We start from the raw sequence: 15,319 nt of genomic DNA, 5'->3' as shown, positions 1-15,319 counted from the left end.
CTTACTGATTAACACCAGACAATGTATGCTTTTATTATCTTTTAGGAGGAGTATCACCTATTTTTTTACGAAGGAAAAGGTGATGCTGTTCAAGCGAACACGATCTCTGAAGTCGCAACAGCAACATTCTGTTCGATCAAATCGAACACCAACGGGAGGCGATACACTCTGTTGGCAGATATGATGTGAATCTGCTCAAAGGTCACCAGGTCATAGTGCACAGCAATCATAAAGTTACACATTTACTTAAGGAAGCAAGGAGGTGAAGTAGCAAGGAGGTAGTTTGTGAATTCATTTAGGAGTTCATAAGGCTACGTAAGAGAGTGTTTGAACTATCTCTAGTTACAACAAAACCTCTTACCGACTACGTTACAACCGTCTCTTTTCAAGGATTCTGAAGAGCAACATAGTTGCGAAGAATTCTTCGAGGCATCGCAAAAGTTTGCAAAAAAACTCAGCTCGAACAGAATTGCCAGTCGAAAATTTACATTCTGAAGCAAACAAACAAACAAAAAAGCAGAAACTCACTTCGAGTACACGCTTTTCCCAGTGCACACCAGCTGTTCCTGCACCTCCTTGATCTTCGAGCTCGGCTCCTTCAAGGTCAGGACAGTTGAAATATTTTCGGGCTTCCTCTCGTACTTTAGGTGTCACGACCATGAATACATCATGTGAGACCTAGATAAAAGCACCCTTTTTAGAGTTAGAGAAAGCAAAAAAACACTTGCAGATGATGAAACTTCCAACACCAATACAGAAATTATTGGTGATAAGTCTCTGAGGATTTTCTGCAGTAGTAACGACTAAGTAATAGGATTGAAAAGAGCGAAGAAATATCTCCTTTGTTCTTTGGTTTTAGGTGGAGATTGAGGTAAAATGCAGTTTTTGCTTCTTTTAATGGCTCAAAGGCATCAATTCACTAATTTGAGGTGGTACAGATTTCAGGTGGAGTATTCGTATACGGCAAGTAGATTATGGAGAGGGGGTGAGTCCATCCATTTCTTCCTAATTGCCGTAAAAAACGGCCGGAATATGCGGCGCGTGCACAAGGCTGGCAATCGAACTCGTTGTAGAAAGTAGCGCGCCGGAACGCTCGAAGCCGTATCTTTCGGGCCTTTTTTTACGGCAATGAGTCGAATTGAGCGGGATCCCACCCGTCTCTGCAATCTACGATCCCGTATAGTCTTTGACTATCGGTAATCCATATCACGTCAGATTCGTGAAATGATGCCTTTAACCATACTTTTTCCTCCCCAAAATGATCTCCCAACATTACCTCCTTTCATTCATCGGGCAATACGTGCTCCGCGCCGATGGAGTGCCAGAAAAGTTCGTTCGCGTGCTTGATAACATGAGTCAACGGACAACTGCTGCAGTTCGAACACCAGCCGGATATACTACACCATTTGAGGTGGTAACTGGAGTAAAACAAGGGGCACAGGACTCTTTCTGTTCAATTCCGCCACCGACGACATTATGCGAAGAACAGTCGATCAGTGTCCTGCCGGCATCGTCTTAGCACCATCAGGGTGCCCTTGACTGTTCTCGAGTACGCCGACGATGTTGTTATATTGGCGGAAAGCACTGCCAAACCTCAACATGTTGTCAACCCTGTATCGAAGCTGGGTGCAGTCTATGGATTACGTCTACGCCCTAATAAATGCAAGCAAATGTGTATCTCTTCGAGGCTTCGAACGGGAATCAGGGTGGAACAACTAATTGAACTCGTCGATCAGTTCTGTAAGATATGAGAAAGATATTAAGCGTAGATGCGTTAAGGCCGTTTTCGCATTCAACTCCTTAAGGAAATGCCTGTGATCGACCACCATCAACCAAAGAAGTCAAACTGCAAGTCTACCTATCCGCAATTCGCCCCATCATGATGTACGGATCGGAGACTTGGGCAGCACCATCTACGGTGATGGAGAGGGTTGATTGCGCCGAAAGGAAGCTGTGCTTAGATGGCTGCTTGGCTGCTTTTGGCCTAGAGTATGCCACAATGAAGAGCTTTAAGCGGAACTCGATATGGTGTATGACAGATGATGACAGATGGACAGATGTCACGTGGAAGATATCAACCTCTTGCACCGCCATGAACCCATGAGTTAATAACTGAAGAATATCGTCTTCGCTTCTCTGATCATACGATAGGAAAACCAGCAGATCTCTTTGCTCAAGGAGTTTTGAGGAGTTTGTCGGATTCAAGCTGGAAGAGGCTACCTGGCTGAAAGCAGAAGTTCTGTGAGATATGAGAAAGATCTGAACTGAGGTGGTGAAAGAGGATGTGAGAGTACTCGGCGTGGATAGACACTTCAGGCGAGACATAAGGATTCGCAGGATATGGAATAGCAACGAATGGGTTTGATTTCGTGCAAGCTTTCGCAGAAGATCGAAAGGATGGGCAGAGCTATGTTTAAGGGCGACACGCCTCGGCAGAGTTGCGGGTAATCGCGTCAGGGAATGACATCAGCCCGCCGATTAGTTTTTCATATCCTGATACTCGCTCGTTTATAATTCGTCTCTCATACTAAGTATTTATAATAGATAGGGTCTTTCTTGTTCCCTCACAGAAAAGAAAAGATCCTTCCCTGGTCACACTGCTACACATTGTTTATTGTATACCAAAGGTCTTACAACCTTGCATTCTAAAATGTCAAAACTCAACGACGAATTGTTTTTCTTTTCCACTCTCCTTCTACTATTTTCCTGTACCCCCTACTATCCCCTTTCTCCATCCCTCTCATCCTCCGTCCTCCTCTCCTCTTTTTTGCTCCTCTCTCTTGTCCTCCTTCTTTCGCCCAACTCTCTTCTTTTTACAATACTCTTTTGGTGAAATACCAGCGCACGCTTGACTTTGTTTCTCAACGAGCTGAGTGCGGCAGCAAGCTGAAAAGTAATTTCATGCAACAATTTGTTTCCAAGCGGTAGAACTGACTATGCCTGTAGCGGTTTCCCAATCCAATCGTCTGAATCGTTCAGTCACCCCTGACACCAAAACCATGTGACCTACCCTGAAACTTAAATTTTATGCTTCAGACGCGACATGTAAAGATGTAATTAGTGGAATTCACCTTTCTGTGTAACGCAGAATCCCTTGGAAGGTTGAAAAGAGCACTCTGGAGAACACAAGAGCATGTATAAGCTCGTGTTTGATTACCGCTTCCCATTTGGAGAGGTCCTTAGCCTTCATGTGGTTGAATGCAAGAGGACAGATATTCACAAATCCGGCAACTGGTCTGAATGCAGCTCTTAGAAAATCAGTTTTAGCTGGATTGCCATGCTGTTAGAAAGACTTACACATTTGAAGAAACTTCAACGTAACCCACCCCCTCCCCCCACCTCACCAAAAAAAAACCTGACGGTAAAGGCGGTACCAAAAGAAGAGTCCAAAGACAACGAAGAGCATCTCGTTACGGATATGAGGCTTCGTTTTGGATATCCGTGCGTCTAGAAGAAGGACTTCAAACACCCCACTCAGGGCGGTCGAACTAAACTCATGGGATGCCCTTATAATAACGTTGTTGGGTGTCACTTCTACGGCAATACCTTGAGTTTCAGAACGAATTGAAAACCCCCATGACAGAAGTGATGATCGAATTCACGCGCATCACGAAAGTGTACAGGGCCGTGAATTTCTCTCTTCTCATTTTGCCTCAAGTGATCAATCAGTAGCATACATATAAGAAAATAACAACATACGGAAAGAAAGTGAAGTAACAAACCGACGCGAATACTCATCATATGCACAATGAGAAGCGAAAGCCATAGTTCTTTGGTCACATTTGCGTCCGTCTACGGAGACAAAAAAGACAAAGTCTGCGTTGCGTAAAACTCCTAAACTTGGAGATTTGTTTTCTTCTTAGAACTCTTTGTGAACCAGTTCATGACAGCAGCATTACTATACAACTAGTATCGTTCATACCTCCCCAGTTTCCTTGCTCCGTTTCACAGGGACCGTTGCAGACGCACTCCTGAATCGTGACGATAAAACCACACAAGTTTCAGCTGACAAGGGCCAACCGCACGCTCAAGCGACATCTTCACGCCACATATGTCGCAGCGTCGGTCTTATTCGCAGCAAATTTTGATGTAAAAATCAGCATAGCACGAATCTGAAGTTAGGAGGGAATTCGCAGGAGAAGCAGAAGAGATGGGGTTGTAGATTGTAGGATCCGGGATGGTTCCGCTCATCGATCCGTTGTCATAAAAAACGGCGTGAAAAACCTCGTTTTTCACAACGATTTCTGTTGCTATGCGCCACATCTAAGTGCGAGCAGTCGAAGATCAGTGATCTCCTCACCAACCTATTCGGGTGGAACCAGAGAATGGGACTGTAGCGTGTAGATGGTGTAGCGTCCTAATGTACCTCATAGGACCCACGCCGTTTTTTTTTACGACGATTAGGGAGAAATGAGTGGAGCCACCTCTTATCCCGCAACCTAAAACCAGATCCCTTGTTTTTCTCGGATTTCCTCATTAAGTCATATTCGTGATATGCCTTTAATAACAGCCCTAAAATCATGTCCTTCACTGACGTGGAACTACTAGTATAGATTTCCAGACGTATCGCTTGCCGAATGTTAATTGTATCACGCCGCTTCACGCACCCAATACAAGACTCAGGATAAAATAGAAAACAAGTGGTCTAAGAAAATTGAAGAATCCTCCATTTGAAGAAAACATTGAAAAAAATCGACTACACACTCTTCTATATTCACAGAGGATCGCAGTACGCCTATTTTGATCTTTCCAAAATTCTGAGAATTTTGTTTTTTTCTGGCTGCAAGTAAATGTAGCGACATTCCGAGCAATAGCGGGTCTAGCAACGAAATATTCTGTCTTACAAGGAATTGAAGTGGAGCAACGTTCACTAAGAAGCTCAAAACCAATGACAAGCCTGTGCCCTTGTAGAATGTAATTGGAGAAAAAATTATTGTGAATATGGGATTTGGGAGATTAAGATCTTCTTGGAAGAGTTTTTATTCGATGCTTTTTTGGTGGATTTTCAAATAGATACAGTTGTAAAACTGAAGCAGCTTTTTGAATCTTCATTCTATCGGATAGCTTCACAACTTGAGTTCAAAATTGATTGTTTAAATAAAAAAATGCCTCGAAAACAAGGATATTGCTGGAGAAGTAAAGCTATTGACGGAAAAATATTGTTGTTCCGTTGGATAGTGAATGGACATTGTGTTTCTAACCTCAAAACCCCATCTAATTTTAATGAAATTGAGGTTAATGTCGACACTTTCACTCTATAAATCTATGCATCTGCGGATCAAATCCCAGTGTGAGCCAATAAACAGTACCTCTCGGTATCACAAATTTCTCACTGGGTATTTCCTTCTAAAAAATTTCATTTCGCATAGTGTTGTATTGCATTACATTGTGTTTTTTGAAAACAAAATATAATTTTTCGAAGAAAATCTACTGTGGAACACGAGTGGCAGCCAGAAGCACAGTTGACAGTGTGGCACTGGGAGTTGGATCAGCGAATATAGGCTGCAAAATACCGAAGAGGTCAATATTAACCTCTTCATCGTTAATAGGTTAGGTACACAGTACGTACTCTAGTACTTAGCGGGACAAGCGTATTTTTACCGTCAATAGCTTCATTTTTCATCAATATCTTAGCCGCTAGGAATTTTTCGGTTTAAATAATCAATTTTGAACTAAAGCTATTCAGGTTCCATAAAGCTTAGCTTAGAATCCTGTGATGATGTACAGCTATCAACATTAACACGGATACGACCAACGAAGCTTGTGCAATTGTGTATTTGGGATTGAAATGATCGAGAACATGGAAGAAGTTCTCGATTATTTTAAAGTTGTAGTTGCAAGTTGTACCGCTTCAGGAATCGTTTTTAATAGTTAATAACGGTAGATCTAGCCGAATCTCTATAGAACAATCTACAATCTCTCTACAAAATTGTGGAGAAGAAAAATAGAAATTTTAAAACATGTTCTCGTAAATGGCATCCTTTTACAATTTGTAGCAAGAATGTCTAGTCAAAACGTTTCCATAGCTCTTTTAAGTCACAAACCTTAGAGAATTTATTTTCTATTTAATTCCAGGGCCTGCTCTGCGCGAGTAGGCATGAGACCGCCTGAGGCAGCGTTGGAAATAGGTATTTAAACATAAATGAATATTATTCTCAAAACGTTCTCGTACTTCTATCCACTTTTTTGGTTACCAAATATCGAAATTACCTTGGAAAACTCACCCAGATGAACACAGCAGAGTTGACTTGTTTTCAAATTATAAGTTATAATCTTCAAATTAAAATCTAACATGAGAACATGAACTAACCGAGAAATATTGTGCTTCTTTTGATGCACGTGCATCTCCACATCGTTTCGCGCAATCGTCCTGGCAATAGGTCACACCGCCAAGGTTCAACCCTTCGGAATTTTTACATTTGCTGAAAAAAAATTGACAAGATACGATTTCATATTCATCAAACTGAACTGCGGGATGCATCCAACTGTATGGTTCGCTAGAGGTAGCAGAAGTAACGATACTTTCTCAAAAGGAAGACCAATCAGACTCCTAGTAAGACTCCAAAGAGCCATTGAAATTGAATCCTTAGTTGGGCGTGAGCACTGAATAAACGTATTCGCCTCAGAATGGGTGGAAGATTGAAGGGAGAAAAGTTCCCAAGTATTGAAAGGTATAATTTCATGGGGACATCGTTTATCCAAAAGCACATGGGACTTTTGTATCATTTACATATAGCAGCGAAGGACACCACCCAGAAGATAATATAGAATGCCTAGGAGCCAACGCAATCTTCGCGATAAAAAAGCAGGCACAAGGAAATGTGGAAGACTACGGGAAACAGTGGACAAACGAAGAGAGAGAAATTAGTGAGAAGCTATATCCATATGTGATCCAATATGACCTGACTGCCGGAGAACTGCGTAAACGGTTGCTTTCGAACTATGTAGGGTCGCCTGGACTCTCTCTCTCAACTCTGCTGCCCTGTTGGGACCAGGGCAAGGGTTCCACCAAAAGTCAACTTGTTCCCACCCGAGAGAATTATAGTTGGATCATTCCAAGGACGAATGGAAGGAAGACGTTAGTGTTGATGTACAGGGTAATGTCGAAAAAACCTGAATGGGGCTAACGGATGTTCTTCATTTTATCTTTCTTTTCTCATTTTTCAAAAACAGTACGCTGTGACTTCGAAGTAAATTCGGCGCCGTCTTTCTTCAACTGCACTGATGTGACGCGTACGTGGAAAAAGGTTCCACAGGTGCTCCAATAATTATTGTCTCATGTTAATGGTCTTAGAGGTTTGTAAAAGCACGATAAGGGCACAGTATTCAATGATGTTCACTCACTCCTCTACATACATCACGTCAATGTTGTAAACTCACGATCTCAGCTGTAACGAAAAAAGACGTTGGACTTTCAATGTGCTTTCGAAGTAATCACGTGCGGCTGTGATAAGATCCTTGAGCGTTTCTTGTTTACTTTTACTTAATCTGCAAATATTTGAGTTATAACAAAAAGAAGTTTCAGTCGAGAACCTAAATACATATATGCAAATACGTAGAAATACATTCTAATGTTTGATTGGAGAAAGATATGAGATCTTGGTAGGTTTTAGTGGATTTCAAAGACAAACGAGCCGTTCCCCCCTCATTTTTGGTTGAGAGGGATACACCAAGAGTTTGTCGATGGGATTTTTTCTGTTCAGTCAGCTTCGTCCTCTACTATCCCTTGCCCTATTACTAGGGCCAAAAACCTGTAATCATAGCGACTATGCTCACAATGTAAGATTATGGTACAATTTCATCCCATCTTCAACCACTAGTTTTCATCAGACAGCAATCTATCTCCGAAGAAATGACGGAGTATTGTTGCTACAGTAAATGCATAGAGACCCATGCTCAACAGTGTTCAAGCCAATTTCCCTTGTTTTGTGGCAAATCGCAATTTGGACGAATTTCCGCAGTCTCCGTGCGAACTGAGTTTCCCTGAGCACTCAAATTCTTAGGATTGTGAGAAGAGCTTGCATGATTTCACAATGATACTTCTGTACAAGAATGTTCGAGTCATTTACTCATTGCTGAGAAGATTTGAGCCTCAGAAATTCCCCCTGAACTCTGCCTTTAAGTAAGAAATATATAAGATATCAACAAAGTTTTGAAATGAAGCTACCGCTTCTTCCCGGCTCTTATCAACTTTCGTGAAAAAAGATCCTGCCTTTCTAACATCTCTAAAGGCACCCATACAGCAATGAAGACCACCCGCTACAGTACCACGTCAACGATGGGAATGAACATAGCTAATTTTGGTGATGTTGATCGTTGATGTTGGTTGTGCGACAAATCAATATTAATGAGAAGTGAATGAAATGTTGGGATGTTTCCAGGAAAACATAAGGTTAGTGGTATTGATTATGAATATGAGTGCGTCAACACTGAATTTCATCTAACCGTCCCGAGAAATGGTGTGGAAAACAGTCTCTCTGTACGAATTTACCTACGGGGTTCATTACAACGCGCCATTTTCGTACACTCGCTGGGTGTCTGAGCGAGTGGACGATGAGATTTTAGCAGGGAATTATTCAAGAAAAAGCAATGGATAAACTAAGCGAAACCGCACCGCACGTGTACCAATGTGGCGTTATAGGATGCCTCGTGGAAAAATTCAAACAGGAGAGCCGTTTTTCAAGAAGGTGAGCGCACTCACACTCTTAATTTACACCTCTAACAACATTTTCTCGTGGGAAAATCGTCAATTTATATAGTTTGCTGCTTTTAAAAGTCGACTTAGAAACACTACATCACTTTTCCGAACGATAAAGCTACGTACAGATAAATCGACGGATCATATTCAGTTTCTATCCGTATCGATTCCCATAGCGGTGTGCTACGTTTTGGACGAGGTTCCGGCGGATATTCGGTGAATGCGATGCTCACATTCTCTTCTGAAGGCTCCTGAAAAGATTCAAACCTAGGTTTTTACATGTTGCTGCTTCTATTTAGCAATAAAACAACCTTTTCCTAATGCTGCGCTTTTTCCTTATTTTAAGAGTGGAAAACTAATAACGCTCTTTTATGTCAGCTTTTGTCTTACCGTTCAACTTCATAAGTAAGCAAATTTATTGCTGTGTGGAGCACAAGTAAATATTTCTAGTGATGTAACGTTAGTTTGTAGTTGTCTTGGATCGTTTTTCCATGGGTCTGGGTGCTGCAGCTACGTTGCGTTAAGTATAAAAAAACGTTTCCGATCACTAGATATTTGGAAAGGGCTGTTTGGCGCTACAAAATACACAGTACCCTATGGTCGCATGCAAAGATTGGTGACAGAAGATGTAGAGCGACGAGGAAACTTTTGACCATTCACTATGAATGACTAGGAAAAATTGAAGTACACCTTTTCAAATTCAATTCCTCGTGATACCAGTGAGGTTGATATAAATGTTCATTAACGCTTGGTTAAATAACTTTTCGACCATAGTTGATCAGTTGGGGGTTGGCCACATAGGCATGATCGACTTCACCAAAACCGCTGCATGTTCAGTTAGCTTTTTTGCTGGGCACCATTCATGTCCATTGAAATGTCTTTAAACCATTACCACTAGTCCTTTCTCCACCTCGTACTCTCAATAATTTCTCCGCTTCGTTTAATTTTTCCAAATGTGAAATAAATAAGGGGTGGGTGTAGGCAGTAAGAGATTGTACCATGTCTGCAGGATCGATAGATGGTTCGAAATCGCCCGGGGCCAACTAAGACTTGCACTTCTCCGGGGTCGATAACTCGGTGCCAAACTTCTCTGGAAGGATAAAAACACTTGATACATCGGTTAGCCGCTGCAAATCATTGCATAGGCCATGTTGACAGAGTTCTGTACATAGGACAAAACGATCTGAATCACGTTGCGTAAGCGGCTGCGTTCGAAGTGGTGCAGTAGATCTAACGGCCGAGGCGGTACCCTTACTCATCTCTACAGTTCGACAAATGGCTCGAAGTGCCGCGATGGAGCTAGCGATCATAGCGAGCATCGCTCTTCGATCGCCAGCTTCACCACGGCACTTCGAGCGCAACCATTAACATAATTGTGTGGGACTTCAGATCCCTTTACCCTTTAGTTATTTGGGCAGGTTTCACGTGAAGAGTTGGCAACTTGTGTTCTATTTCAAGTAGAAATTCATTGTTCTTAGTAGGATTGTCACTTCACTCCGAAATGTTTGAATCTGGCTCCGATTGGCGATTAAAGTGGTCACGTCTTTCCAGTTTTCCTAGACTTCCCAGAATTTTCCGAATACCTTGATTCATGCCATGATCTGGTGGACAACTGATATTGGAAAGAGAATCGAAGTGGGTTATAACTCCGCCTATACTCTTAGTTCGCTAAACGGGTCTTCGGTTAAGGCAAAGAATGTCTTTTTTCACTTTCTTCCCTCAAAATCTTAGTAAGACAGTTAGTATATAATTCAAAATCGGCATATAAACTCTTTAAAAACGCTGATCCAGCGACATCTATATTCTCAGTGAAACGACTTTCCGCAGGTTCCGCAGGCGACATCACGATATCGTCAATTCGGACCACCTTTTCGGATCAAGCGAGACTTTGCTTACGCTCTTATAGCTTAAAATAGTAATTTAAAACATATCAAAAGCAAATAATACGTCTACTTGAAATTCAACTTGGAAAAGTGAAGGGAGGTGGAAAATTTGGATATTTATTCCCGGTTCTTCGTTCGAAAAGTGAAAATAGTAATTTTCTGAGTAGTGTAAGCAGTAAACATGATGTTTCGGAGGCTTGAACTATCTTCCCTTATTGAAGTAGAAATGCTCTAATGCACTGAATGGAAAATTACGTCTTTGTAATGTTAGGTACAGTAAAATGAAGGATAAAGACTGCTTCATCTTAAAGTATGAATCCGAGGCAGCCTGCAAAAGGTATTAAGGGGTTACCACAGCGCTGTTGATGTTTCGTAGGTGCGGTGCGAACTGCAGCTGTTTGCGATGAGTTCGATGGAAGAATACAGAACAATTATAAATTTATTTTATGTATGAAATGTATATGTTCGTTTGATGAACATTTGTAACGTGCAGAAATTATTGTTTGAATCCATATCAAATAATAAAGCGAAATAGTGCTCAACTAAATATTAACTAAGTATCTAAAAGTAGTATGCAAACAGAGGTAAAAACAGAGATGGATGTAATCAGGCAGAACTTGACGTTTGATCCTCTTGTTGGATCACCAATTCGTTCAGCGACGATTCTTTCTGGTGCACAGAACTTCTTTCCGCACATTTCAGTGCATGAAGGACAGATGATTCGCGTTGTTACCGTGCCAACACCATAGACTCTCTGAAAGACTATGGTGAATGTTTTAACTGTTAAAGGCAGCAAAGCAAGGAATTGAGGACGTTGCGATCTTCTGGCGATCAAACCAACACCGCTAACTCTGTCTGTTCGCGAAGAGATCTCAGAACTCTCATTACCATAGTAAAGCTACCTTAAAAAAAGGCTAAAGAGAACAGTTTAGATTATCGTATCCTTTTGAGAAGGAAATTTCTGAGTTTGTAATTTTTGTAGTGAGGCTCTCGCTCAGCTCCAATCCGCAAGCGGAGCTGAGCGAGGACCCTATCACCACCGGAAGCGCAGCAGCTTACGGAATTACAAAACAGATCGGATCGTTTTTTTCTCAGGTCCGACGCTATGCGTTGAATCACATAGTCATGCTAGTCGCTCCGTAGAAAATTGACTTTTTTATCCATTGATTGTATGGAGTGTGGTGTTGCTTAGCGATATACACATGTATTGTACACTTACTTCTGGGTATCACTGCCGTCTACAATATTGTTGTTGTACGCTGACGTTAAGACGGTGATCCCCAGAAGTAATTCAATATAGACACCTGCTGGCAGATCTCATAAATTTCCAAAAACATAACCGACCTTTTCCACGTGTATTAATTGTCCTCCATGATAACATGGATAGAATTTTGAGTTTTGCGTTTTAATGAAGAGCAGATTTCGTTTGCAAATGGTCTAAAACTTGTGACGTAAGGCACGAAATGCATTAATTCTCCAAAAAAAAAAGTTTTCTTCCGGTGCACATAAGGTGTAACACATTCTTATGTCCGACGTCAAACTTTCTAATTTAATTTCTATTCCTGTACATCGTGGAGCATTGTGATAGGTTTCTCTGTATACATATGAGTTAGAGCTGGATAACGCTGCATTTCTCATTTCAGCGGGTAGAGCGCAGTCGTTGAAATGTTCGGCTGCAATTGCACCATAGATGGTTCGGAACTACCGCAAAGACAACCAGACTTTTCATCTTCTGAGGTCGATAAATTAGCACCAGAATTGTCTGAGAGAACTGATGCGATTGTGTAGATCTTGCATCTTCTTTGTCTCTTGCAACTTGTAGATACGAAATGTGAAGAGAGCCGGCGAAAACCTCTCCTGTACTGCCGTTACGCTGAAGACTGTTGCACTATATGTTCCACCCAGGACGAGATAGACACTTGTTGCAACATTCTAAACTAGCAATCCTCTTGAATATGTGTTCACAAGGAAGAAACCCTAAGAAAACTGGCTTTCCTTAACGCAATGATACATTTGTCCGACGGTGAAGGCAACATGGGTTCGAGACCCAGTACACTAAATTCTTGCCTATCACCTTCCCGCTCACCTTGTAGAGCCCATCCCCTCCCTTATCTTTAGTAAACCAAAAAAATCTTTCCTTTAGTCTTCATTGAAACACAAAGTCTACAATGTTAACGATACCTTATTTCAGTTAACTTTCCAACCTTGTGACCTTTTTTAAGAGCCTGAAATGCAAAGACACATGTAATGTGTCCTCCCAAGCTCCTCATCACAACATAAGTTAATATTCAACAACAGAGTTGACTAAGAACAGAACTAGAGAGTTATGTAACCACAGTCGGGGTTTAATAGTCGTGGTGGCCGTAATGCTAAAGGACTTTCGTGAAGTAGAACTGTTCCGCTTCGGTTTCACCCACATCCGACACGCATCTAGCCTGCGAAGCCGCATCTAGCCCCAATACCCAAAAAGATCGTGGTACAAGGCTAACTCGTTCATTATGGAGGTACAGTCTTTTCTGTCAGTTTTACAGTTCCCGTCTATTCGGTTCACTTTATCATTTGTGCGGAGTAATACATCGCAGAGACCGGATATGCATTTTTCGCGTAAAAGGCATCACCCCACGAATCTGAGGTGGTACGGATTTCAGGAGGAGTATTCGTAAATGGGATCGTAGATTAAGGAGAGGGGGGTGATTCCGTCTGTTTCTTCCTAATTGCCGTAAAAAACGGCGCGGAAGATGCGGCATGTGCATAAGGCTGGCGCGCTCCAATCGAACTCATTGTAGAAAATAGCGCGCCGGATCGCTCGAAGCCAGATTCGTGGGGTGATGCGTTTAAAGTGTATAGCATGGTAGAGTCGAGTTGTTGAATTCAACGTGGAAATGCATAGGATCTCTTGACGGTCATCCATTTGGCGTAGCTGTCTCGATGTTTTGTCGTAGGAGCACAAAGTCGTAGCAGAGAATGTTAGAAGCGTTTTTGATAGCAGGAAGAACAAATATGAACAATGAAGAAGAGTTCATCTCTAAGAAAAACGAGCTAGTTTTGCACCACCACTTTGGTGGGTTTTCGTTGGGTTTGACAGGTTAGATGCGGGGAGCACTTAATTGGTACTTGCGAAACAATTGCACAGCGCTGTGGTCTGCTACCGTCACGACAACAAGAGTATCAAGGTAATGTTAGCGGCTTACTCTCTGGTTCAATTTTTAGACCACACTTTTGAATGAAAAGGAACTTGGTTTTTCATTAGACTTCTAGAAATATGAATTATATATGTCTACAGCTTTTAAAGCTATGAAAAAGGAGACTATGCAAAAACGTTTGCTAAAATGAAGTGTCGTTAACAATCCTAGTTTTCTGCATCAGTAAAACCAGAAGAAAGAATCACTATGCTAGGATTAAAGCAGACTCAAGCTCTCGCACTCCTAGAAAGTGACGAAACAGCTGGCCATTGGGAACAGAATATCCATACGTGTGACGTACGATGCCCACGAAAGGAGCAGTACAGTGAATCTGGTGCGACGAATTGCGAATTCTATCGTTTACGTTCCTAATGATCAAGCCAAGTCTTAATGCAACCGAGAACATGCCCGAGTACATTAATCACAAAGGATCGATCCTTGGTAGACTTTCATATATGATGACTTGAGTAAAGCGATAGTTGCTGTTTCGTTGGACAAACTGAGAGTTCTGAAAGTATCTCTCACAAAACCCAAGAAGCAGTTAATTCGCAACAAAATGTACTATCAGCCTGACCCCAAAATATAAAATACGTTCACCAGGGGAGGAAAGGAACTGCATGTTCCCGCATGTAGCCTGTTTGATTCCGTGCCAAACATGTGGGGAACGATGCATTGACAAGAAGGGCAACCAATTTGTATTTGAGTAGAATAACATCTGAATCGAATAAAACACTCAAATGCAGCGACTTCTCTTAGAGCTCGTTACGGATATTGTCGTGAACATGCTTCTTTATGCGTGGCTCTCTTGATCCTATGGTACGAACCAGAAATTTTGTTCAGAGACATTCCCGACAGGGGTCCAAGGCCCAAAAATCATCCTAATTTAAATTAGTGGAGGGATTCTATCGCACTGTGATCCCTTAATATCAGGACGATTAGACTACTGAAGTAAGCAAAATGATTTGGACTATTTCGGTTCCTGGTTATGGATGTGATCTTTTCTGGAATGGCAGCTTGTTTTTGATGAAGACATTTGAGAAGGTGTGCTACAAATGTTCCGACTTTTTCAGGTTCCGACAAAGGCGACAACGCCGAAACGTTAACCATAATGAAAAGTGTGACAGTCTTGGTCCTTGTTTCGCATTTATTAGCAACTGGTTTCACACTGGGTGGCCCCATATGTCAATGTATAGTGCAGACAAGCGTTCATGAACCTCAAAGGATTGTGAATCCAACTTCAACGTGTGGGCACATCCAGAAAAAAAAAATCGGTCAACGCCACTTTACCTTTTATCCTTCAACACCGCATTGCTTTTGGGACACTTTACAATAAGTCAAATCCTAATCTATTAGATCTCCTTATTCTCAGGTGGACGTGCAATCTTTGCATGTCTTAGTTCCCAAACAATTCTAGACTTCTCAAACATGGACTCAACTCGTAACATCCCACAGAATGCATCCATATTCGTACTCCACGTTCGTGTTTAATCTTAATACCACCATCAAGTTGAAAACACTGCGCTGTCGGTGAGAAAATCTGAGAACGACTTTTCTAG

General features: G+C 41.7%; 1 protein-coding gene across 4 annotated transcripts in view; it reads right to left on the bottom strand.

The window, feature by feature from the left end:
- RB195_015425 (uncharacterized protein) overlaps window positions 1-15,319 on the bottom strand; it is a gene marked incomplete at both ends in the record, with an annotated part of 58,169 nt that overhangs the window by 26,278 nt on the left and 16,572 nt on the right. Inside the window, 13 exons of one of the 4 annotated variants that reach the window (XM_064206136.1) lie at window positions 529-678; window positions 2,936-3,011; window positions 3,072-3,248; window positions 3,356-3,447; window positions 3,547-3,652; window positions 3,723-3,834; window positions 3,923-3,971; window positions 6,311-6,422; window positions 7,381-7,488; window positions 8,825-8,949; window positions 11,204-11,335; window positions 11,926-12,018; window positions 15,214-15,300. In XM_064206136.1, coding sequence (XP_064062012.1) covers window positions 529-678; window positions 2,936-3,011; window positions 3,072-3,248; window positions 3,356-3,447; window positions 3,547-3,652; window positions 3,723-3,834; window positions 3,923-3,971; window positions 6,311-6,422; window positions 7,381-7,488; window positions 8,825-8,949; window positions 11,204-11,335; window positions 11,926-12,018; window positions 15,214-15,300 — 1,419 coding nt within the window. Of the gene's footprint in view, window positions 1-528; window positions 679-2,935; window positions 3,012-3,071; window positions 3,249-3,355; window positions 3,448-3,546; window positions 3,653-3,722; window positions 3,835-3,922; window positions 3,972-6,310; window positions 6,423-7,380; window positions 7,489-8,824; window positions 8,950-11,203; window positions 11,336-11,925; window positions 12,019-15,213; window positions 15,301-15,319 lie in introns of those variants that run through there. The other 3 variants (XM_064206135.1, XM_064206132.1, XM_064206133.1) reach the window with 3 other exon arrangements.

Source organism: Necator americanus, chromosome V (assembly GCF_031761385.1).
Source record: "Necator americanus strain Aroian chromosome V, whole genome shotgun sequence".
Lineage (NCBI taxonomy): Eukaryota > Metazoa > Nematoda > Chromadorea > Rhabditida > Ancylostomatidae > Necator > Necator americanus.
This window is presented reverse-complemented; position numbering and strand designations above follow the sequence as displayed.